This window comes from Lontra canadensis, unplaced genomic scaffold (assembly GCF_010015895.1).
Source record: "Lontra canadensis isolate GAN:19392208 unplaced genomic scaffold, GSC_riverotter_1.0 scaffold41, whole genome shotgun sequence".
NCBI lineage: Eukaryota > Metazoa > Chordata > Mammalia > Carnivora > Mustelidae > Lontra > Lontra canadensis.
Genome location: NW_022631035.1, coordinates 2,139,330 through 2,162,885, shown reverse-complemented (window position 1 = coordinate 2,162,885; position 23,556 = coordinate 2,139,330). Strand labels below are relative to the sequence as shown.

General features: G+C 57.9%; 1 protein-coding gene across 1 annotated transcript in view; it reads left to right on the top strand.

Annotated features, from left to right (window-relative positions):
• The first annotated feature begins 1,810 nt into the window (after window positions 1-1,810).
• Window positions 1,811-23,556, top strand: part of RNF213 (ring finger protein 213) — a 101,359-nt gene continuing 79,613 nt past the window's right edge. Inside the window, exons 1-9 of the mRNA XM_032870432.1 lie at window positions 1,811-1,922; window positions 11,205-11,311; window positions 11,378-11,512; window positions 17,075-17,581; window positions 17,812-17,934; window positions 18,550-18,725; window positions 19,313-19,471; window positions 19,811-20,007; window positions 22,980-23,263. Of these exons, the coding sequence (XP_032726323.1) occupies window positions 1,826-1,922; window positions 11,205-11,311; window positions 11,378-11,512; window positions 17,075-17,581; window positions 17,812-17,934; window positions 18,550-18,725; window positions 19,313-19,471; window positions 19,811-20,007; window positions 22,980-23,263 (1,785 nt within the window). The 5' untranslated portion in view covers window positions 1,811-1,825. The remainder of the gene's footprint in view (window positions 1,923-11,204; window positions 11,312-11,377; window positions 11,513-17,074; window positions 17,582-17,811; window positions 17,935-18,549; window positions 18,726-19,312; window positions 19,472-19,810; window positions 20,008-22,979; window positions 23,264-23,556) is intronic.

Here is a 23,556-nt window from a genome sequence, read left to right as displayed (position 1 = left end):
TCCCCTGCACCCTGTCCCGAGGGCAGCGACAGGCAGCGCCTCCCCCTTGTCCACCGGGAGGCGCCATGAGAGGGCATTGTGGCCGCACCCGCCCGAACTCTCCCTGCCCGCAGGGGCGGGACCCGGACCAGAGAAACGAAACTGGGCCTCCGCGGAGGCTTGCACGCTGGGGCGGCGCGGGTGCGCGGGTGCGCGGAGGGGTGCGGGGGCGCGGGGGCGCGGGCGGGCCGCGGGGTCCTTGGGTCTGGGTCGGGGCGCCTGCGTGCTGCGGGCCGTCCCCTCTCGGCGGCCTTTTCCCGCGGCGCCTGGTTTCGGTTTCGCCTCGGGCCCCGCCCCGCGCCGCCCCTCCCCGCTCCGTGCGGACCCCAGCCCCGGGCCGCCGGTGGGCGCGCGGTGTGCGCGGAGGAGCCCCGGGGCTGGCGCGGAGCCCTTCGCTGCCTGGGGTTGCCGGGGGGGCGCCCCTGCCTGCGTCCCTAGTAGCTCCCCGGAGCGCAGCATCTCCGCCCCGTGGCCTCCCGAGCGCGTCCTTCGCGTTCCCAGCGCTGCCCGCCGCCGGGGTCTCCAGGCCACGGTGGGCACCGCTGCCGCGACGGCCTTAAGGGCCCCGAGGTGGCGGCGGGGAGGCCGGAGAAGGAGCGAGTGCGGAGATGGGGAGCTGGCTGCCCTCGACGCCCCTCACCCCCGGCTCCCAGTCCCCCACCCCCCCCGTGACCCCGGGCCCGCCGGCGGGCGCGGTGGGGTGGCGGCTGGGGCATAGGCGTTGAGCCCGGCGCACTTCTGAAGCTGGGGACGTCGGAGGCTGAGTGGCTAGATCATTGCCCGGGCTCTCCTACGCCTCAGGCCCCTGGTGGGGGCGGGAAACAGAAGGGCCCTTCAGGGACTTCTGGGCCCTGTGGTGGCTTTTCTGGTGCGCGGGGAAGCAGAGCCTTGCGGAGGGCAGCGGAGGGGTGGAGGCCCCGCCGGCACTGAAAATCGTGGAGAGGCCGGACCGGGACGGTAGTCGCGTCCCTGGCCATGCAGGGATGAGGGGCGGGGTGGCGGCCGAGGCTTGGAGGGAACAGGTTGAGCCGGGGAACCTGGCCCACACGGTCTAGCTCTCCCTGCCCCCAAGAGCTCACTAGCTAGTGCACCGCGAGCCAAGTCTGGGGGAGGCAGGGCCGGCAGCCCGCTAGCCTGACCACTAGCCCTGTTCGCCCTGAGCTGCCCCAGCGCGCAGGCCGGCCCCTCGGGCGCTCTGGCATCTCTGAAGTGCTCTCTGCCCCACGCAGACCCCATGGCACCTGTGCACAGGTGCTTCTGTCTGTCTGCCCCTCGTCCAGCACCCAGCGGGCCCTCTCACACGGTGTCTGATCTCAGGGTTCTGCAAGGGCTGCGTCTCTGCTGGAACAGTGCCCCCTCCCCCAACACCTAGTTCTCAGTTGTCCCAGCCCCCAGGCCCAGCCAGCGGGAAAAGTTTTAGACTCACTGACGGATGGAGACCCTGGGAGAGGTGACCCTGGCGGGGGAAGTGGGGTCAGGAAGAAAACCTGCGGGAGCCCCTGGTCGGGGAGGAGGTGGGGGAGGGGGGAGATGTCGGGGTCAGGAGGGGCGGGTACCCGATGGGGGTTCAGGGCTGTGAGTGCTGCAGGTGAGGAAGTGCTAGCACTAGGTTTTCGATTCAGCCGGGGGAGCTTCTGGGCACTGTAATTTCCCTTTCCCAGAAAATGAAACTGAAGCAGGGCAGGTCATGTGACAGGCGGCTCAGTATATAGTCAGCTGCCTGGGGACCCTTTTTCTTCCAGACCTGCGGGAGCGTGCCTGCCTGGAGCAGACCCATCCCGGAGGAATGGAGTGTCCCTCATGTGGCTATGTCTCCAAAGACAAAGCCCCCAAGTTCTGCAGCCAGTGTGGACAGAAGCTGCTTCCTGCAGCCCCCGTACCAGGTAAGGGCTGAATGGGGGTGGTGGGGTGGGCAGCAGCCCAGCCCCGCTTCCCCTCGCCGAAATGGAAACTGTGGCCAGTGGGCAGCTGCATGCGGCGAGTAGCTGGAGGTCTTCTGTGGCTGCGGGACTCTTACTAGAAGCACTTTTGTTACAAGAACAGTTTCATCTGGTTCTTTACTGGGAGCTCTTGTTCCTTTTTAAAAACTTTCAGTTTCTTTTCCTGGAGAGCCCCTAATGGTTCTCCTCCTCCCTGGGACCGGGCAGTGTCGGGCTGAGCTGCGGCGTTTCCGGATTGCAGAGGATGCTGTGTGGAAGTGGTATCCCAGGTGGTGTGATGGGGTTCGGGGTCCCCACAGCCTCGACAGGACCCTCTCTGGTGATGGAGGGCAGGTCAGTGTCTGAGAGGGAAGCATGTCACCTGCCAGCTCAGGGCGGTCCTTAACTCTGGGTGTCCAGGACCTCAGGCTGCCTTCCTTCCTTTCCTGGGTGTTCTTGGACCCAGGACATTTGCACTGCCTGTTCCCTCAGCTTGGAATATACCTTTCCTCTGAGGGCAGCACCATTACCCCCCACCTCCTTTCTGTCTTTGCTCCTCAGCCCTCGCACCTGGAGGCCACTCTGACCACCCCACTGAGAGCAGCACCTGCCCGGCCCCCAGGCCCACTCCCACTTGCTCAGGCTGTTTGCTGCTACCATTTGGCCCAGAGCCACGCACGGCTTCAGACAAGACCTTTGCTCTCTTGTTCGCTGCTTTACTCCAAGTCCCTGGCACGACACCTGGCACACAGTGGGTGCTTGACTCATAATTTCCGGACCCAGCAAAGAAAGTCTTCTAGAAGATCGTGTGTGTTTTCTAAATATAGTTTGTTTGCGTGTGTTTGCGCGGGAGTCAGTAAATGCTGCCAGTACCAGCCCTTCTTGCTCGCCGACCCCTGGGTGGTCTGCGGGGGTGCCCTGTGTGTGAAGGGGAGGCCCTGGCTCGTTACTCTCGTCTCTGCTGCGTGTATACAAAACGCTTACATCCCAGATATTTTTACTGGACTGTAAGAGGTGCGAAGAAGCGACTGCTGACTGCTTGTGCTGTGGGTTTTGTTTGACTTTCTTTGGCCACTGCCCCTTTAGGGAGGAGCTCCGGCTACAGTCAGACCTAGAGTCTGTCTTTTCCTCTGGAACACAGGGGACTTGACTCACGCAGTCGAGCTTGACTCGGCTCGGTGTCCGCTGTCTTCATTGGCTCCTGGCTGTCTGGATATGGGACCATGGCCTAGCTGAGCTCTTGGTGGGTCCAGGCAGAATTTTCCACCTGCCGGGTCACCACACCCCTGGTCACTAGAACATCCGCCTGAGTGGGAGACCTTGTGAGGGGGTCTTTGGGACCCCAGAGAGTAAAAAGCCCAAATCAGACCAGTTGGTGAAATGTCAGTGAGCCTGATGTTGTGCTAAGTCTTGAGAGAGGAGACATCATAAATTCCCATTTTACAGATGCCAGGAGTGAGGCACAGGGAGGTTAAGGAAACTGTCTACAGTCCCACAGCTAGCAATTGGCAGAGGTAGGATTTGAACCCAGCGGCTCTGCAGAGCTCGAATCCTGGGAGGAAGCCGTGGTCTTGTGGCCTCTGAGGGGAGGGAAGGAGGGTGGGGTGCTGGCGGCCCCTCCATCTGCTCTGAAGTGCCACCACCTGGGCCATGATAAGCAGCTCCACCCCTGCTGGCCCTGGCCTGTATGGGGGTCAGGGGTCAGGGATGAGGTAGGGGTTGAGTGTGGGTCTCCAGGGTGGACATGAATGACCATGACCAGGTAAAGTAGGGGGACCGCAGACAGGCAGGTAGAGGACCCTGAGGGCCTTCTCTGGAGTCTGGGTCCAGTGCCTCATGCCTCCTGGAGACCCACCTCTTTGGGACAGCACTCGCTCCTCTCTGGGGTCTCCAGGGGGCGCAGTACCTCTGCCCTCCTTTGGTTTTTGGGGAGGTCTCAGAGCACTGCTGAGGGTGGCCCAGGTGTCATGACAGAACTGGGAAGGGAAGGTCAGCCTGCCAGCCTGGACATGTGGTGCTTTGACAGGATGCCATGAAGTCTTCCTGTCCTGGCAGCAGGCCAGCGGTCACCGTCCAGGGCCCCGCCCACCCCCACTCCCACCACCTCTGAGATTCCCGCATGCTGCCAGACCAGGGACGAAGGCCGGGAGAGCGCCGGGAGTGCTGGCTTCTCACATCAGGGCCTCCCCTGCTGCTGGTGGGAGCGGGGCGCACGGGATGGGACTCCAAGGGATCCCCAAGGGCCAGGGTTCTCAGGAGTGATGGCGATCTCCCCCAGCCCCTGCCCTGCACGGTGCTTTACCCCCCCTCCGCTCCCCCGCCCCTCCCTCATTCTCGGCCAAGCTTCTGCTTATAGGAAGGGAAACTGAAACCAAGCTGGGGCGGTGTGTGGGGGAGATCTTCTTCCTGTCAGCCCCTCCCGGAGCTGCCTGGCTGCAGCCCCAGGGTTCTGGGCTCCGGGGCACCTCCGGGCCAGGAGCTCTGGGGCAGTGGGCGGGGCCAGGAGCTGGGGGTCCAGAGAGGCAGGTGCCGCTGCTGTTCCCAGGTGCTGGGATCTGAAGCCCGTTTCGGGAGTGCGCGGCCGAGAAAGAATTCTTCAGGCGTTTTCAGGGCAAAACAAGTGGTTTTATTAAAGCCCGGGGACAGAGCCGGTGCGTGAAGTGCAGGGAGAGCTGCATGGGGGCCTGGGGAGCAACGGGTGATGTTCTTTTAGGGTGATGTTCTTTTAAGCGGAGGACGGATGGGTAGAGACAGAAGAAGTTTCCCAAAGGATTTCCTTATGTTAAAGACTTAGAGGAACCCGGAGGCCTGGCCCTTGTTGAGCTAAGGTAGTTTTGGGCTCTGGCAGGACAGTAACAGGACGACCCTTGAGAGCTCCTGGAGGAGCTCCGTCCTGGCCTCATTGTTTGTCTGTCGGGTGGCCGCAGTTTCGGGGAAATCCCATTCCCTCTACCATTTCTTTCTGCCTCGCACCTCCTGTGGCTGGACACCTGGGTCGCGGAGGCTGGGGCTGGGGCACCGACCATATAAAGGAGCAGAAAGGGTGTGTGTGGAGAGTCCCAGCCCATCCTGGGCAGAGAGGGGCCAACTTTGTCCAGTCATGTTGGGCCAGTCCGATGAGGTTCTAGAACCTAGGTGAGGTTCGGTGGGGTGAGGTCCAGAGCCGACAGCTAAGAAAGAATTCTTAAGACGTCTCTGGTGCAAAAAGGTGGTTTATTAAAGCACGGGGACAGGACCCGTGGGCAGACAGAGATGCTGCCCCGCTATCCTGAGGAGGGGCTGATCATATACACAGGAGTCGGGTAGGTGAGGACAAAGGGGTGTTCAGAAGGCTATCAGGTAAAGAGACTGGCAGGATATTGAAGGCCTGGTTATTGTCAAGCCAAGACTGTTTTTCCCTCTAATGAGGCACTAGCATGAAGACAATTGGGAGTCTCCTGGTGGGATGTCACATTCCTGCTATCAAGCTTCCCTGTTAGTGAGATTTGGGTTTAGAAGAAATTTAACTTTATTTACTTTTCCTTCTACCTCAGCCTCCTTCAGTTTTGTTTATGGAGGGGAGGGTGACATTAGGGCTTGAGGAACTGAGTTATGTGCCTCTGGAAATTGGGCTATTGATAAGATAGATGCTTTGTTGTAAATCTCTAGGACATTTGTAAACCAAGGGAGACTCCTGCCCTGCAGGATTGTGATCTCTGCAAGTTAACTATTTGTTTTTCTTTTAGGGCAGCCAGGGGTGCCTGAGGAATGTCACACACATTACGGAGGGGAGCGGGTGGAGGGGGTGCAAGGTGCCAGCTTTTGCTTTGTCCTTAGCCAGCCTCCTGCTCCCTCATCAAGTCCGACGGTGGAGGGTAGGACCAGGGGGGAAGGTCAGGTTCCCCAGGGGACCCAGTCCGACTCTTCCTTGAGTGCTAGAAGCCTATTATCAGGAGATGAAGTTCCGGCCAACGTCCTTACTTTTTCATTTTCTGCTATGTCCCAGTTTCCTTGATGTTTTTACAAGGGGAAAAAGAGGAGAACCTGAGACCCTATTCACATCCAGGGTAGGGCTGGGGGCCCCTGGGGCAGCCCAGAGGCAGAACAGGTACAGGTGGGGGTGGCCCCAGGCGGGGGGAGGTTTGGGGCAGCACTGGAGGGTCCCTGGCCGGGGACAGAGCCATCCTGCCTGTTTGTGCCTGTAGGGCTGGTGTGGGCACCTCGACTCCACGGCCACCGGCACAGGCCGTGGGTTTGTGCTCACTGAACGGACTCCGGCCGGGTGGGGCAGGCACACCTGGAGGGTCGTACTGCTCAGTGCCGTGGGTTTTATGATTTCGATCGTGGTAAAACATTTATAACGTGAAATTTACCGTTTTCACGGTGTGTCGCTGTTCGGCGGCCTGAGGCCCATTCCCATTGTCATGCGGCCATCCCCACCATCCCCTCCAGAACCTTCCATCTTCCCAAACTGAACGTCTGTCTGCAGTAAACACTGATGCCGCCCACAGCCGCTGTCACCCACCGCCTCTTTCTGTCTCTGGGAATGTGACTACCTTAGGGACCTCTGTGAGAGTGGGAGGCGTGCGTGCTCGCTTTAGCCTTGAGGACCTGCAGGGCTGCGGCCCCTGTTTTCCAGCCGAGGGCTGGGCCCGGATGGCAGGGGGGCCCTGGGCTAGCTGGTGGCCGTCCCAGGGGTGCGTGCCCTGCAGACCTAGGCTGCTGCTGGGGCTCTCCTCGGCAGCCTGGGTGTCAGAGTCAGCGTGGCTGACCGTGTTGGGTAGAGTTAATTTTCGGTGACATTTTATAGAAGTGATTTGGGGTTGTCGGCGAGGTCCCTGCCCTCTCCCCTCATTCCTGTGCTAATCAGCCATTGACCTGATTTGGGGACCTAAAGGGGAGCTCAGACCCATTGGCTCTCTGGGTACCTCCAGGTCTGCTCATCTGCAGGCATCCCAGCGTGCATACATGCTTCAGGGCTAGGGGACAGGAATTTGCTCCAATTCAGCCAAAATATCCTATGGGCAAGGACCAGGACCCCGACAGCTGTCCCCAGGGCCTGTTGTGGCTTCTGTGAAACTGTGGGAGGCAGCCCAACGCCTGGGTTCAAGCCCTGCTCCCCAATTGTCCTTCCATATTTGTGTCTACCAGGAAAGCATGTCCCCCGTTGGCTGGCGGTGGGTACTTGGCGGGTTCACACGCAGAGAGCCTACTAAATGCGGCAGGTTTGCCCTTCCTGAATCCAGCTGGAACTAACACGTGCTGGTGAGAACGGAGGTGACTGGAAGTGGTGCTGGGGAGCAAATGGTCCAGAAAGAAGTCTTCCAACATTCTTGGTACAAAAAGTGTGGTTTTACTATAACACAGGGAGGGGCAGGACCTGTGGGGAGAGAGAGCTGCCCCCCGGACTGTGAAATGCTGAGCTGTGAAGAGATTATATACTTTAGAGTTGGGGGAGGTAAGGACAATGCAAAGTTTCCAAAAAGATTTTCCTGTCTCAGAGACTCACAGGATCTGGGAGGTCTGGCTAGCTATTGTCAACCTAATGTTGCATTTCCTCTAGCAAGGCATTAACGCGGGAGACTGGGACTTCCTGGAGGAATGTTCTTTTCTGCTCGTCTGGAGTGTTTGTCAATAGGGCTGAAGGTCCTAAGGAAATTCAATTTTATGTACATTTCTTTTGCCTTTGTTCCTCAAGTCATGAACGACCTTCCCATTGTAGGAGGGCACAAAAGCCATGAAGCCTGTTAACACAACATTATTAAGTGTTTGGTGTGTCCCCTTCTGGATGTTTCCTCTGCGTGGAAACGTGTGTATGCATATGTGTTTCTGTAAGCTGGTGGGTCATGCTGATGTAGTTGGGGAATACAGGTGAGGCTTGGTTGGGTAGTGGGTCTGGAGCCGACAGCCAAGAAAGAATTCTTGATACGTCTTTGGTGCAAAAAGGTGGTTTTATTAAAGCACGGGGACAGGACCCATGGGCAGAAAGAGCTGTGCTGGGGTCATGAGCAGTGACCCATGATGTGCTCTCTAGTTGGGGGGGTGAGCAGGAGATGGTGAGCCTCTGAGGAATTTTAGAAGCAAGATTTGCAGAACCTTGAGGGGCTAGCTGGTGTTGGGAAAAGGTCGTTTACTACCGCCTGATAAAACCTGAGTCGTGAGAACCTTCAGATGTGTATCAGTGGGTCATATGCCTAGGGATAGAGATAAAGGGAGCTTCCAAAGGAATTTTCATTTATTTTTTTATTTATTTTTATAAATTTTTAAAGATTTCACATATGCATGTATGTATTTTACAGAGGGAGAGAGGGGAGGGGAGGGGCAGAGGGAGAAGGAGAGAGACTTACACTGGCTCCACACCCAGCATGGAGCATGGAGCCTGACGTCATGACCTGAGCCCAAATCAAGAGTTGGATGCTTAAAACCAACTGAGCTATTCAGGTGCTGCCAAAGAAATATTTATATGTTAAAGTCGAATGACAGGATCCTGGAGGCCGGGCTAGGACTGCCTTTGGCCCTTAGCAGAGCGTCAACATGGAGGCAGCTGAGTCCCTAGAGGAAGGTCACTCTGCCTGTTTCAAGGACTTGTCAATGGGCCGTAGGTCGTAAGGAAATTTAATTTTCTTCTGTAAAGAAATTTATTTTTCTTCTGCCCTTGTTCCCCACATCACTGGGCACTTGCCTTGTTCCACCATTTGTCAGAAGGGACATGGCGAGGCGGATCTTGCTCCCAGAACCAGTCTATCTGGAGGACAGCCTCCTGTGTTTATAAGCATGAGGCTTCTGGCCCCTCTGGCCTATGGGTTTCGAGGTTTCTCATCCACCCGCATCCTCTGTAGCACTGGGCACTACACATCTTGCTGGTTCATGCCAAGTGGGTGGGGGCACATGGCATCTCGTGGATTCCTTGCTTGCTTCCTTGATCTGTGGAGAGCCAAGGATGTTTTCAAGGGTCTTTTTCCTTGAACCGCCTCTCGTTTTCCTCTTGGGAAGCTCATTTTTTACAACAATTCTTTTTTTTTTTTTTTTAAAGATTTTATTTATTTATTTGACAGACATCACAGGTAGGCAGAGAGGCAGGCAGAGAGAGGAAGGGAAGCAGGCTCCCTGCCGAGCAGAGAGCCGGACACGACACGGGGCTCGATCCCAGGACCCTGGGATCATGACCTGAGCCGAAGGCAGAGGCTTTAACCCACTGAGCCACCCAGGCGCCCCTTTTACAACAATTCTTACTGATTCTTCATCGGCGTCGAGGCTGTTTAATTGGAGAGGACCAGAACCGCAGCTCCTGCTTCGTCCGCCGGAGGAACGCACTGCCTGGATGCTCGGCTCCAGCGCCAGGGGCTTGGGTTTCCACGGGGCTCGCTCTCTGTCCCGAGTTCCTCTGTCTCTGCCTCTTTCTCTGGTCCCCTGCTTTGTCCTCAGGCTGGCTGTGTTCATGAAGGCAGACGGGCTCACCAGCTCCGGTGCCTGGGATCTGTTTGTCTGACCAGGGGAGGGAGTCAGTGTGTCTGAAACTCCAGTCACCAGCCCTGGTGGTTGGCTGCACGTCCTGCCAATCACTGGGGCCAGGGGAAATGCCAGGTTCTGATTGGATCAGGCTAATCAGGGATCTCACCACAAAGAGGCAGGTAGAGGCCAAAATGCTCACAGTTTATCATCAGAGGAGAGCGGCCCTGGGCGTTGTGTGCGATGATATCCTTGCCAGTTTGGTTCTTCAGCCGCCAGGTTGTGGGGGAGGAAGAATCTTTCTCTCCCCTCAAAATGCTTCTGGCTGGTCTGAGAATTAAATTGACATGAGACAGATTGACAGGAGAAAAATCAGATTTAATTTCTTTACGATGAGAGATTGCAAAGACAAGTGAAGGGAGGTGTCTATGTCACCCTGAACTCAGGAGAAGGGCGTGGGTAGGGGTCTGGGACGCCAAAGGGAAGACAGCAGGTCTCGGGGAGATGGGAAGGAGCCAGAGGTGAACAGATGTTTGCTGGGTCATCAGGAAACTATGGGACAAGAAGACTCTGGTCCAGCAGGCCTTGCTAAGTTCCTGCTGGCCCGCCATCCCGCCATCCCTAGTTCATAGCTTAATGTAGTTATGTGTGGCGGCTCCCAGTTTCTCCTTCCCGATTCTTTTTTTTTTTTTTTTTTAAGATTTTATTTATTTGATAGACAGAAATCACAAGTAGGCAGAGAAGCAGTCAGAGAGAGAGGGGGACGCAGGCTCCCCGCTGAGCAGAGAGCCCGATGCGGGGCTTGATCCCAGGACCCTGAGATCATGACCTGAGCCGAAGGCAGAGGCTTTAACCCACTGAGCCACCCAGGCACCCCATCCTTCTCAATTCTTGTAGGCAGTTAGGGGGAAGGTCAAAATTTCTTCCTGAGTCTTTTCAGCTCAAAATAGTCTTCATGACAAAGTGGCCCATCTTGGGGCAACTCAAAGTTCTAAGTATGTGTATTTAGCCATTTAATGTAGTTGTTATTAATTCTGAGTCTTGTCACAGTCATCCAAAGGATGACTTCTGAGGGCCAAGTTCCAAATGCCAGAGGCTCCAAGGGAAGCAAAGCACTGGTCCTCGCTCTCCAGAATTTACAGAGGGGAGGTTGGGCATAAGACAGGGCCTAGGAGAAGGAAGAGGAAGGGGCTTCAGAAGCGGGGCCCAGCAGGCCTTGGCTTTGGAGGCCAGGCTGAAGGAAGGTTCCAAGTAGAAAGCCATCTGGAGTGGGGGGGGGCGTGGCATGGGGACCCAACTTTGAAAATAGGGTCCCTGAAGGACTCAGTTTGGGAGGGACCCCCTCTGGGGATGGTGGTTGTAAACAGGGGCGACTCTGAGAGCAAAGCAGCTGGGGTACAAGGGTCAATGGGGGCAGGGACCAGGGAGGCGCTGGGAGACTCTGGGTCGGGCCAGGAGCCCCAGTGAGAGGGGCTGAGAGTGGGGCGCCTCTCCCTGAGAAGAGAGGAAGAAGCACCTTGGGCAGGGAGGGGAGTGGCTCGTTTTGATTTAGACCCAGGGCTGGGCCACTCTGCTGAAGCCGACATCGGGCAGAGCTGGACAGTCCGACCGCACGTGCTGTCCCAGGGATTTGGCCTCTTCCTTGGGGCTGGAGCCGGGGTCCTGGGTCCGTCATGCCCACCCGAGAGCAGAAATTGCACCCAGGGAAAGTGCATGTTGGGGGAGAGGGCTGATCTGGCCAGTGTCCTCGCGGGACTTTCCTCCGGGATTTTCCTTGCTTTACCGTGAGACTTGACCCACATGTGTGGACCTTTGCAGATTCTGAGAACAACAACCCTGAGGCAGTGCCGGCCCCAGAGGAGAAAAGGGAGTGTGGGCAGGAGCGGAAGGAGGATGGTGGCCCCGAGGTGACCTCGGACCCTGAGGCAGAGATGGAGTGTGAACAGGAGCTGAAGGAGGGCGGTGACTCCAAGGTGACCTCAGACGCCGAGGAAGAGATGGAGTGTGGACAGGAGCTGAGGGAGGACGGTGGCCGTTTCTTGTCCCCGGACTCAAGTCACCTCCTGCAGGAGGATCCGGACGAGGCCGCTTCCAGTGTCTCCTTGGCTGGCCCAGGAGTGGGCAGAGTGAGTAGTCCTGGGCCCTGGTGGCGGGACGCGGTGGTGGGGTGGTCTGTGAGGAGCAGCAACGGCCCATTTCCCCCCTGCTTGGCCCGGAAGCTGCCGCTGCTGTGGTCGCACCCGTGGCAGAACAAGGGGCCCCCCCATCCTTACTGTACGGCTCGCTGTGGCCCCCCCGCCCCCGACGGCTGCACGCGGGGCAGCACCAGGGCAGCCCCGTCTCTGCGGCTGGTTGGCCGCGGGCTCTGGGCTCTGCTCCCCCACCAGGCCCGGCTGTGCCTCCTCTCGGGACCTCTTTGCCTTGACGGGGCTGGCGCTGAGGTGTCTGGAAGCCACAGACGCAGGGTCGCGGCTCAGGGAGGTCGCTGGCTCGCCACACGCTCCTCGCCTAGAGTGGGGGTGGGGAGCCGGGGCTCAGCAGTCTGGGGTCACCCGCCAGCGAGCGAGCAGATGGGAGCCCCGGGCGAGGCTTGCAGGGAGCGCGGGGACAGGTTCGGGGGCAGGTTGGGGACCGTGACACGGCAGAAGGACCCGTGCTGCAGCTCGGCCTGTGTGGACCCTGTGTCCTGGGGCTCCTGCTGGACACGGGGACACGATGCTGTCCTTCCGTGTCGGGGTTGGGGCCGGTGTCCCGTCTCTTCTTAGTTGTTCCTTGAAGTGTCAGGCCAGCGGGGCAGACGCAGCCAGCAGTGTCGCGGTTAGTGGGGGCACCATGCGGGGTGCGACGGTGCGGGGGGTGTGTGTGGTGTGGCAGGGGTGTGATGTGAGGTGAGAGCGGGGGATGTGTAAGAGTGTGTGTTAGTGTGTAGTGTGCGTGTGCGTGAGTGTGGGATTTGTGTCGTGTGGGTGTGAGTGGGATGTGTGGAGGGCGCAGGAGTATGGGTGTGTGGTGTATGTTAGTGTGTGAGGCCGGGTGAGGTTTTTGTTAGTGTGCGACGTGTGTGCGGCGTTGGGTATGTGTGCTGTGGGCGTGTTAGCATGTGTGGATGCGTATGGTGGGGGTACGCACGTGTGGTGGGAGCGCGGGGTGTGCGGTGTGGGGTGTAGATATGTGTGCGGGAGTAGCTGGTGTGATTGCGGGGCGTGTGGGGTGTGTATGTGTGTGGTACGCGTGAGTGAGTGGACAGTGTGTGTGTGTGTGTGAGGTGTGAGTGGGGTGTAGGGGTGTGAGCGTGATTTTTGAGTGTGTTTGTGTGTGAGTGTGTGTCTTTCCCCTTGGGGTGTCGCTGTCCTGAGCAGGACATGGGACGGTGAAGGTTCAGGTGAACTCGGGGGGTGGGTGCCGGGGGTGGGGGCCGGGGTTGCACCCCCACAGGAGGGCACATGGCACCGCGAGTGGACCTGACTCTGAGTCCAGCAGGACTGGGTTTTCTTTTCTTTTTTTTTTTTTTTAAAGATTTTATTTATTTATTTGACAGAGATCACAAGTAGGCAGAGAGGCAGAGAGAGAGGGGAGCAGGGTTCCCACTGAGCAGAGATCCTGTTGCGGGGCTCGATCCCAGGACCCTGAGATCATGACCTGAACCTAAGGCAGAGGCTTAACCCACTGAGCCACCCAGGCGCCCCCTGGGTTTTCTTTTTTAACTTTGAAGTAACCAGAGTGAGTTTAAGGCTCTTTTCAAAAATGGGCAAGAATAACCAAGAATACTATGAAAAAGAAAAGTCTGCGTGGGACTTACTGCACAAAATCAAACAGAAACGAGTTACAAAGCCATAGTCAGTGAAACTGAATTCTGGGGGCGATCGCTGCACTAGAAGACACATCCCTGAGTCAGAACCTCGTATGTGCAAGAATGGGGGTGGGGGATGCGTAAATATGTATCTGATCTCTGAACAGGGGAAGAGTTTCTGGTAATTAAAGCAAGGGAGAAGACTACAAACAAGAGATCAGTGTCTTTGACTTAAGAAAATTAAAAACGTCATGGAATATGATAAGCACAAATGAAGGGCAAACAATCTAGGAGAAACATAGAATATTTTTATTTACATAAAAGTACTTTTTTTTTTAAGATTTTATTTACTTATTTGACAGAGATCACAAGGAGGCAGAGAGGCAGGGGGAAGCAGGCTCCCCGCTGAGCAGAGAGCCCGACTCAGGCTCGATCTCAGGACCCTGGGATCATGACCCGAGCCGAAGGCAGAGGCTTTAACCCACTGAGCCACCCAGGCGCCCCATGTAAAAGTACTTTTAACGAAGAGTGAGTTGCCTCAATATGTCAAAAGCTCCTAGAAATCAAGAAGAAAACAGTAAACAACCCAGTAGGAAAAAGTGGGTCAATAGTAGATTATAGTCTCTAAATAAATGGTCTATAAATTTATAAAGCTCCCACCTCTGAACTCAAACCTGGAAAATAAAAAGAACTGCGAGCTTTTATGTGAAACTTATAAAATTAAAGAATGGTTTTAAAGTCAGCATTTGGGGTGGAGCTCTCCGTGCACCTGCGGGTAGTCTGGTGGGACCCCAGCGAGACAGGTGCTCTTCTTCTCTGATTTCATTATGAGAAATGACCCCAGAAAGGCATCTGAAGGTTTCAAAGAGGATTTAATCGCAGCCCCAGCTTCAGTGGCCCAAAGGCTGGAACCCTCTTGAGTTCCCCCCACCCTGGGCAGGGCACCCTGGGTCGTCCCTAGGCCGGAATGTATTGTGGCCTCTGACTGTTATGGCCTCTGACTGTTATTTTCTCAAAGATGGAAGCCGCGGGGAAATTCTTGCGATCCAATCACATAACTAAATAAACAAAAAGAGATAAGAGAAAAACCCCAAGAATCGTAAAGGGATACCAGTGAAAATGGCAGAGAAGGGGCCTGCGGGGTCCTGTCCCTCCCAGGGAAGCACCAGCCACACTGAGCAAAAGAGCATAAGTTCAGTTGCACGTCTGGAAAGTCTCGGTAGCAGGAGACCTGGCCCTGGTGGCTGAGCTTGGTTTGTGGGGTTTTGGCCTCGCCCCACTCCCTCCCCGCATGGGGGGGTCTGAAGGTGCCGCCCGTTCTGACAGAGGACGGGAGCCCTGCAGACCGTGTTCTGGGGCTTGACCTCTGGGATGTCTAAGGATGAGAAGCGCTAAAGAAGCTGTTCCTGGAACAGCTGCCAGCACCTGGAGGAGGGAAGTGGGGAGTCATTGCTCAGAGGGCATGGGGTTCCTTTCAGGGGGGATGAAAATGTGCAGAACTGGATAGAGAGTGTGTGCAATGGCTCATTGTACGTTCTGTGATTTTCACCCCGGTGTCAGAAAGCCGTGTGTGGCACTATCACAGGAGGGGTTGAAAACAAAAGCTGAAATGCACACGCTCCCACCCGCGAAGGGGAGCTGGAGAGGAGAGCACAGGTGGATGCTGAGGGGTCGTCCCTGGGGATTCGATCACGGGGCTTCGTGGCCGTTCCCCAGTCCCTAGTGACCCTGCAGAACGCCACGGTCAGAGGGCACGTGCATGTGTAACAGGCTCGTGGGTGCAGCTGGGGTGTTCCCACGGGGTGGGGGGACTCTGCCAGGGAACCAAGGGCCAGGGCCCTGGGCTAGGACAGGACCCTTTATTCAATGAGTCACGAATCAGGCACATCCCACCCAGCAACGGAAGGAGCGCCAAAAGGCTCAATGGAAGGTTTTCTAGAGGCAGAAAGGGGATGGAAGAGAAAATTATTAGTAAAGAATGCATCGTTTTCAGGCAAGGTTGTACTCCTGTGGGTGTCAGGCAGAGGGAGGGCAAGGTGGGCTCGCTTTCCTACAGAGGGTGTCCAGGAGTGATGGCCTCTGCCCAGGGGCGCGGGGCAGGGGACAGGAGGAAGGAGTTGTTTATGAGAGGGACATCGAAGCAGGAAAGGACAGCAAGGAGGCATCCTGATTGTGTCGGGCATTTAACTGATGGACGTGGCTGAGTGACAAGAGGAGGGATCGTGCCATGCGGGGAAGCCCCTGGGTGGCCGAGAGGAGGAGGGGGCAAGGCAAGTTTGGGCAAGTTCAGGATTGGCTGGTTTGAGTGATCTTGGTGGGCTCCGGGCTGTCGGGGTGTTGCCAGCCATTGTGTCCCCGGCCCTGGGGTGATTTAGGGCAGAGGAACAGTGGCGGAGGGAGGTGTGTAGGGTGTGGGCTCTGGGTTGGTTGGTTTGCAAATGGAAGGGAGTCTTCCACAGTCTAGGAGTGAGCTAGCCCTGGGTGGGGCGGGCTCCAGGATTAGCAAGGACCCCCAACCGTCAAAGCGCCATAAACTGCAAAAAATAAAACCCAGGATTAATACTGGCGGCGGGAGCAGGACAAGTGCAGGGTGAGGTGGGCGGGCCATGAGCGGGGGTCTCCTGGCCACGGTCCGGGCTGTTACTTGGGTGAGCAAGTCTCCGGCCGCTCGCACACAGTACAGGACCAGGGAGTCCTTGGGGAATGGGCGAAGCCATCTTATTAGGGCTTCAGTGGCTTTCAGGCTCAGCCTGCACCGTCTCCTCCAGGAAGCCTTCCAGGCTAGAGGCCACCTCTGAGATCCCAGCCCCTTTGCCATTGGCCTTCCCCACACACTTAACACCATCCGTTTACATAGTCTGCCTCTCTCCCGAAACCACTGGCTTCGTGGGGCGGGAATAAGCCTTGCGCTATTGTTCCTGGTCCCTGCACAGAGTCCAGTCGGAGCAGAGCTGGCGGGGCTCCCAGGGGCGCGCTCCGGGCCCTGCCTGGGTCCTCCTGGTCTCCAGCGGCCCAGGCAGCAGCTCATTGGAAATGCAGACCCCCAGGTCCCCCATGCCTACCGAGTTACCGTCTGCATGTTTAGTGTTCTGTACCCCCACGGATGCTGGACAAATTACTGCCTTAGATGACCCTTCTTTCTTTTTAAGTTTCATTTATTTAAGTCACCTCCACACCCCATGTGGTGTGGAGACCCCAAGATGAAGAGTCACGTGTTCTTCTGACTGAGCCAGCCACAGCCCTTAGATGACCTTTTCTTATTATTTAAAGACTTTACTTATTATTTTATTTAAGGAGAGGGAGTGAGAGAAAGCAAGCAGGGGGAGGGACAGAGGGACAAGCAGACTCCACAGAGTGTGGAGCCCAACATGGGGCTCAATCTCTCGACCCTGAGATCATGACCGGAGCCGAAATCAAGAGTCAGCCGCTTAACCATCTGAGCCACCGCAGGCCAAGCGCCCCCCCACCGCATTTTAAAGCCTTGTTCCTGCCAGTGCGACGGTAGCAGGTGTCCGTTTGCAGGCCAGGAAGTCTCCTGACCTCCCGGCCGCACGGCTCGGATGTCGGAGTGCGGCACGTGGGGGGTCGCGTCCGCTTTGGAACTTGCAAGCAGCACGCTTCGGGATGTCCCATGGGAGCAGCCCCGGGGGAGGTTCTCGGCTGTGATTTGCCGGGACGAAGGGTGTGGCCGGCACTGCCCGGCCGCCTGTCCTGCAGCTCTGTCCCCCGCCCCGACAGTTCGCGTCTTTCCAGGATAAGGAGCCGGCAGATCTGACAGAGATGAGGGGGTTTGGTCCGACCAAGCTTGACGTACTCGAGACATTGAAAGGAAATTGGAGGAAAGTGTTGGGAGAGTGTAGTGACCCCAGGAAATATAACGAGTGTCTCTTCTGTTCAGAGCAAAAGGAAGAGAGGGAGGAGGAGAAAGAACCAGAATGCCTCCGCTTCCGCAGAGCCAGACTCCTTGCTGGAGGCCACCTCCGTCACCGGGGGCGTCAGCTCGCTTGCCAACTCCCGCTTCCAGGACCCAGCCCCACCCCAGAGCAGGGCCCCGCAAGGTGGTCCGACCAGCGAGCCGAGCCAGCCCCCGGTCACCGCCCCGACGCCGCCAGAAGGTGGTGACCACCCAGGGCCCATGGGGCACGCTGAGGCTGGTGGCAGCCCTCCGCGGGATCAGACTGGGGGAGGTGCCCTCCTGAATGGGAAAGGCCATGACACCCCCGAGCCCTCCAAGGGCAGGGGCCCCCCCCAGGAGGGGGCTGGTCCAACCACCTCTGCCAGCAAAGACCGTCCTGGGAAGGAAGGTGCTGATCAGGAAGTCCTGCCTCCTGAGTCCAAGCGGGCCTATGAGCCCAAGATGGAACCACAGAGCCCCGCGCGGCAGGCCGGGGCTCATGCTTCTGGGGTAAGTTGTCGGGAAGTGATGAACGGGTCCACTGTGCCCGGACTGCTGGCTGTGGCCAAGCAGCTCTGCCGTCGCCTCCCTGCCCAGGAAGGGCACCCCTGGGACTTGTTCCCCGGGATGACACCCCTCCCTGAGCCACTGGTCCCTCTCGCTGGGCTGGTGGCAGCGCTGACCTGTCCCCGTCAAGTTGTCGCCTGGGTCCTGACGTCTGGGGCCTTTGTCTCCTCCAGGAAACCGCTGCTGCAGCCCAGCCCGCTAAGCCCGAGGGAGGGGCTGGGGAAAAAGTGAAAGCCAAGACTCAGAAAACGAAACAGCCGCCCGCAAGCTGTCCTGCTTCCCCAGAGCTCCGCCAGGTAGGGAAGGCATCTTGTCTTGGAAGCCTCCACGTCCTGCTGTCTGTCCCACCATCTGCTCCTTTGGGCCCTGTTCCTTCTAAATTTCATCCTTCCTTGTCATTCAGTGATTCCCTTTCGGGTGCAAGGGATGCAGCCACGAAGGAGACCTGACTCCTGCCATCATGGCCCACATTCTATAGGGGGAAAGACAAAAAGCGAAGTTAGGCACAGGGAGGGCCACATGGAAAAGCATGGTGTGGGTGGAGGGAGCCGAGGTGGGTGCTGAGAGAGCGTTGCCAGGCAGGGTCTCCTCAAGGAGGTGCCGGTGGAGTAGAGATCTGCAAGCGTGAGGGGCAAGCCATGCAGTTCTCTGGGGACACGTCCCAGGCAACAATGGCAGGTGCAAAGGCCCTGTGGCAGACTGTGGCAGACTTGTACTGGGAACAGTAAGGAAACCAGTGACCCCAGGAGCAAGTGAGGGAAAGAAGGTTGCAGAGGGGTTCTTGGAGGCTGTAGCAGGTGGGTCAGAGGGCAATGGAAGGTTCTGAGTGGGGAAGGGACATACATGACCACTCTGGCTGCTGTGACAAGCATTGACTAGAGGGGGCAAATGGGCTTGGTTACTTGTTCCAGGAAGCTGAAACCAAGGAGAAGGTGGCCGTTGCGGGAGACAAAGCAGGTGGAAGTGATAAGGCCAAGCCAGAGGCTCCGAAGAAGCCGGAAGGGAATGACAAGGATTGTGCGGCCGCGGTGAAAAGTGAGAAGGAGCAACAGAACCGCAAAGCAGGAGCATGTGAAGTGAAGGAGAGGTCGGTGTGAGCCCTGGCACCTGGGAACAAGGACACAACCTGCCCCAGGGGCGCAGGCACAGCCTCCCAGGCTCCCCCACCTCACCCCTGCTGGGGCAGGAGACAGACAGATTCCCAGGCTGCCCTTCTTGGTGACTCTTTTGGGGAAATGGGGGAACTGCTGAGGAGGCGGGTGGTAGGGAGCCACGTGTCCCCATTCCTTGCTGGTGATCTGCTCCAGCATACAGCCCCCAGGGTCCCCAAGGCCACGTGAGCCTTATGGATCTCAGGGGAGAGGCTGGCACGTCCCAGAGTTCTTTCTGTCCCCTCCCGCCACAGCTCCCAGCCCTTCAGAGCCAGGCAGAGGTGGCCCCCCACCCTGTGAGTAGGAGCCCACCCCGCTCCTCCACCGTGAGGGGGTCCAGCAGGACCCATATGACATGGGTCTGTCCGAAGTGTGGACACTGTTGCACTCCGCCGGGGTGTGTGTGAGCAGTCAAGGAACAGAGGCCCCGTTGTGCACGTATGGTGTGTGAGTGTGCATGTGTGTGCGCAGGAGGCAGGCAGATCGAGATCTAATCCGTGTTTCCTTTGATGCTTTCCTCCAGCCCACTGAGTCTCCAGGAAAGGATCACGGTGTTCTTCCACGCGATCATTGCCAAGGACGTCGGCTTTGACCCCAACGTGCACAAAGTGTTTGTCAAGGGGGGAGAAGAGTTTGGGAAACCCAAGTGGAGTCTGAACGTCTGTGAGATGCACTGCACCAAGTGAGTGTGCCGGGGGTCACGGGGACTCTGTCGGGGAAGGCACGGAAGAGCCGGTCTTCGCAATACCTTGAAGTCATGATTTGTTTCACGTTGCTAACATTCTCACGCTTTGGAAAACGACGGCTCCAAACAGATACTCCCTCGAATGCGCTTCTGTGCGGTATGTCACCGTGGCCCACTTAGTGTTGGTTCCGTCTGCAAACTGTGTCTCATTCTAGAAGCATCCTCTGGTCAGCGGTGATTTCTAGCTCTGGGTTTGCTCCAGGCTGTTTGAGGAGAGGTAAAATGTTCAAACTAGGAATCTGTTTTGGATAACTGGCCGGTGTCCTATCAATTCAGAGACCTGTACGAGAACGGGTTCCTCGTGGAAGGCAGCGCCGTCCTGTCCCGGCGGTACCTGAATAAAGCCATTCCATACAAGTACGTTGTCGTGCGCGGCAAGAGCAGTGACTACGAGTACATCGACAAACCTCAGCAGAGCAACGAGCACGTCAACCGCTGTCTGCAGGTGAAGGCGGAGCTTCTGGGCTCAGGAGGTGAGTCGCGGGCGGGGCCCCTGTCCTGGGCTCAGGCGTGCCGGTGCTGGGCCTCCCAAAGTGGCTGGTCCTCTGCAGAGCGGGGGCCCCCGTGGGTCCTCTGGGCCGGCACTGCCCTTGCCCGTGCCCCCGGGCCCTGGGCCCCGGCCTCCAGCTCTGCATTGAAGAAACCCAAGTTCAGAAGCCTGTTTTTGATCAGTGTAACGGAACCGCTCACTTCCCAGGGGAAATCAGGATAAGGATTTTTACTCACGGGCAGAGAGGTTGAAGCTGCTGGGGGTGAGGGGGTGAGAGGCTGGGCGGAGGGGCCACAAGGCTCTGGCAAGAAGGTTCAGGGCGGGAGGACGAGGTTGGAGCTATGGGCACCCACCCCTTGCCCCAGAGACTGTGGGTCTGACCCCTGCCCGCACCCACACCCTTGCTCCTTGCGTCCTGGCCACTCTCCGCTCATCTCCTTTCTCCTGTTCATGTGTAATTGTTTCCTTGTCTCGTCTTTCTTGTTTTTTCTTTGCTCTATTTTCTTCTCGTTGTATGTAGTGTGTGTGTGAACATGGTGTGTTTATGAATGTGGCGTGTGTGTGAAGACGGTGTGTGTGGATTGTGTGGTGTGTGTGTGAACATTGTGTGTGTGGCGTGCACGTGGCACGTCGGCGTGTGTGGCCTGTGTGGCGTGTGCAGTGTGTGTTCTACCTATACATGATCTCCGTGGCTTCTGCTTTGGGAATGTGCGAGGACCTTCTCTGTGGCCTGGTGCCCGGTCTGTGGCAGGCGTCCCCGTGGGCTGAGCCAGACCGAGCAGCGAGCTGGGGGCGCGCGGACCCTCGTGTATCTAGTAGATGAAGCCTGTTTGATAGTCAAGTCCATTCTCGAAAGGCTGGCGTGTCTGTCGGCTCCCGAGTGTAGCCCGGCGCTGCTCCCTGCTGCTGCCCGGCCCCGAGCGCCGCGGGCCTTCGATGCAGGGTGGCGGTCCGGACCTGGGGCTGCGGGGGTGTGGGAGCGGAACGGAGGTGAGGCCTGGTGAGCTGCGGGATGGCTCGTGGGGAGGCCTTGGCAGGCTCTCCTCAGAGGTCATTGTCATCGCTACAGACGGTTGGGGAAGGGGCGTGGAAGGTGACGGGAACAGGGTGATGGCAGGGGTTTCGTGTCCGCTCCAACCCGTGCTGTGGCGGCTCCTCTACAGCACTTGAAAGAACTGCAGGTCTCCTGGTTCCCCGCGCAGTACGGGCAGGGGTGGCTGTCCCCCTTCCTCCCTCTACGCATCCCCGCATAGCGTGAGTGGCCGTGGCCAGGCCACCAGAGTGGGGGTTTCCGGCTGTAGCCCCACACCCCAAGAGACCCAGACCATGGCCGCCCGCCTGGGGGGGGGCCTGAGCGTTGTCCTTCCGTGTCCTCTTCCACTGTCCCTCTTCTGTCTCTCTGTGGTCCCTCTGTGGTCCCTCCACTGTTCCTTCTCTGTTCATCCATGGTCCCTGCACAGTTCCTCCCCAGCCCTCCACTGTCCCTCTGCAGTCTCTATGCTGTCCCTCTGAGGTCCCTCCATTGTCCCTCTGCGGTCCCTCCACTGTCTGCGGTCCCCCCGCTTTCCCTCCATGGTCCCCCTGCAGTCCTTCCACAGCCCTCTGCCGTCCCTCCACTGTCCCTCTGCAGTCCCTCTGCCACGTGCCGGTGCCGTTCTGCCTGGAACGGGGGGTGTGCCTGCTGTCTGCACCGCCGGCTTCTGTTTCTCCATCTCCGCCTTCATCTCTGCTCGGCCCTCGCTCTGGGGCCTGCCTCTCCGGCCACCTGTCTGCTTTGCTGGGCTCTCGTTGGTTTGTTTTCTGTCGTGGTTTTTCATTCAGTCTGACCGTCCTTAGTGGATGCATTTAGCCTGCCCACGTTCATCCCGACTGCTGCTGGAGGACAGACTTTGTCCACCTTGACTTGTCTTTTCTGTTCATCTTGTTTTCATGCCCTCTTTTGGGTATTTTTTCTAAGTTGCAGAATTTCTTTCTCTTTCGTTTTCTCTAGTGGGTTGGAAACTTAAACATGTTATTTCTTTTCTTCTGGTAGATTCTGAGAGACCAAAACCTCTGATGGCCCCCTCTCCCCCATCCCAGTGTCAAAGGTGTCCCCTGCCCAGGTGACCCAAGTGGCACTCCCTCCCCCTCTGGGATGTGGGCCTGGCCAGGCCAGCAGCTCACGTGGGTGTCTGGAGGCCGGGCACGGAGAGCAGGAAAAGCAGTAATTCCCAACAGTAATTTCGAGTTCTGGCCAGGCTGGGGTGGAGCAGAGGTGGGTGAGTGGGGGGCCTTGGTGCCGACAGCGGGATGCAGGGTACCTGCTCTTCCGGACACGTGCCCATCCTGATCGTCGTGGCTGAGTTCATGTGTTCATGTTGCCTCTGGCCGTCTTACTGACCCCTGGTCTTCTGATTATTTTGCAGCTGGTTTTGTCAGGTTTTCTAATCAACACTCTGTACCTTTGCACCTCATCCCGAGAGCAGGGGTGGACTCAGCCCTTGCCCTGCATCAAGGGCTCTGTCTTGTCTGTCCCACGTGGGGTGGGCATCCCAGCTCCCAGCACAGAGGAAACTAGCCTTTGGTCCAGTAACTCAGCCAAGTGGGGTGCTCAACTGTTACTGAGTGCGGTTTTGGGATAGAATTCTTAACCTCTGTGCGATCGTATTCTAATGATCCCATACACCAAGTGTGCTGAGCCGTCTGGTTTAGTGCAGACACGTTTCAAATATTTTCACGCCAGCCAGATCACGGGACCTTGGGTGCCCCTCTCATTGCCGTGGGGCGGCAAGGGTCCGTGTCCTAAACACAGCGGCTCCTGCATTGCCCCTCCGCTGGCGGGACCGTGGCCCAGATGAGTTCAGTTCCTTCCCTTCCTCTGCCTCCTGCGTTCGGGTCGTCGGCCTCCTGGGGCGCTGTCTAGGTCGCCGCGTTCAGATGGCGCGCAGCGTGGTGTTTTCCTCTCTTTGCTCTTAGACTGGCACCAGTATGATGATCTGGTCCGTATGAAGAGCCCGGGGAAGTTTCAGAGGATGGTGAGCTCCTTCACAGACGGGATAAGGAAGGACCTGGTGAAGGGCAAGCAGGTGGCGGCCACCGTCATGCTGGACGGCATCTTCAGCATCCTGCAGCCCTGGAGCGCCGCCAACCTGAAGAGCTTTTTCACCCAGCTCCAGCAGTTCTACTGTGTCGTGAAAGTACCCATGATCTACGAGGGCCACGCACAGCCCTGGCACTCTCTGCAGTACGAGGAGAAGGAGGTACTGGCTGTCAGAGTACACGCCCCTCCCCTCCCTTTCTATGCAGTCGGCATCACCCCACTTCCTACCGGCCAGGGGATGCCTGGGGAGCAGGTGGGCGCAGACCTCACCCTCACCATTGTCCAGGCTCTGCTGCTTGTGCAGTCTCTGTCCTCCTGGTTTTCTTTCTTCCTTCCCCGACCGGCACCTCCTTACCCGGGCCCCACCCCGCCCACCTCCTCTCCTGGCCCCCCCGACCCCCCACCTCCTCTCCTGGCTCCCCCGACCCCCCCACCTCCTCTCCTGGCCCCCCC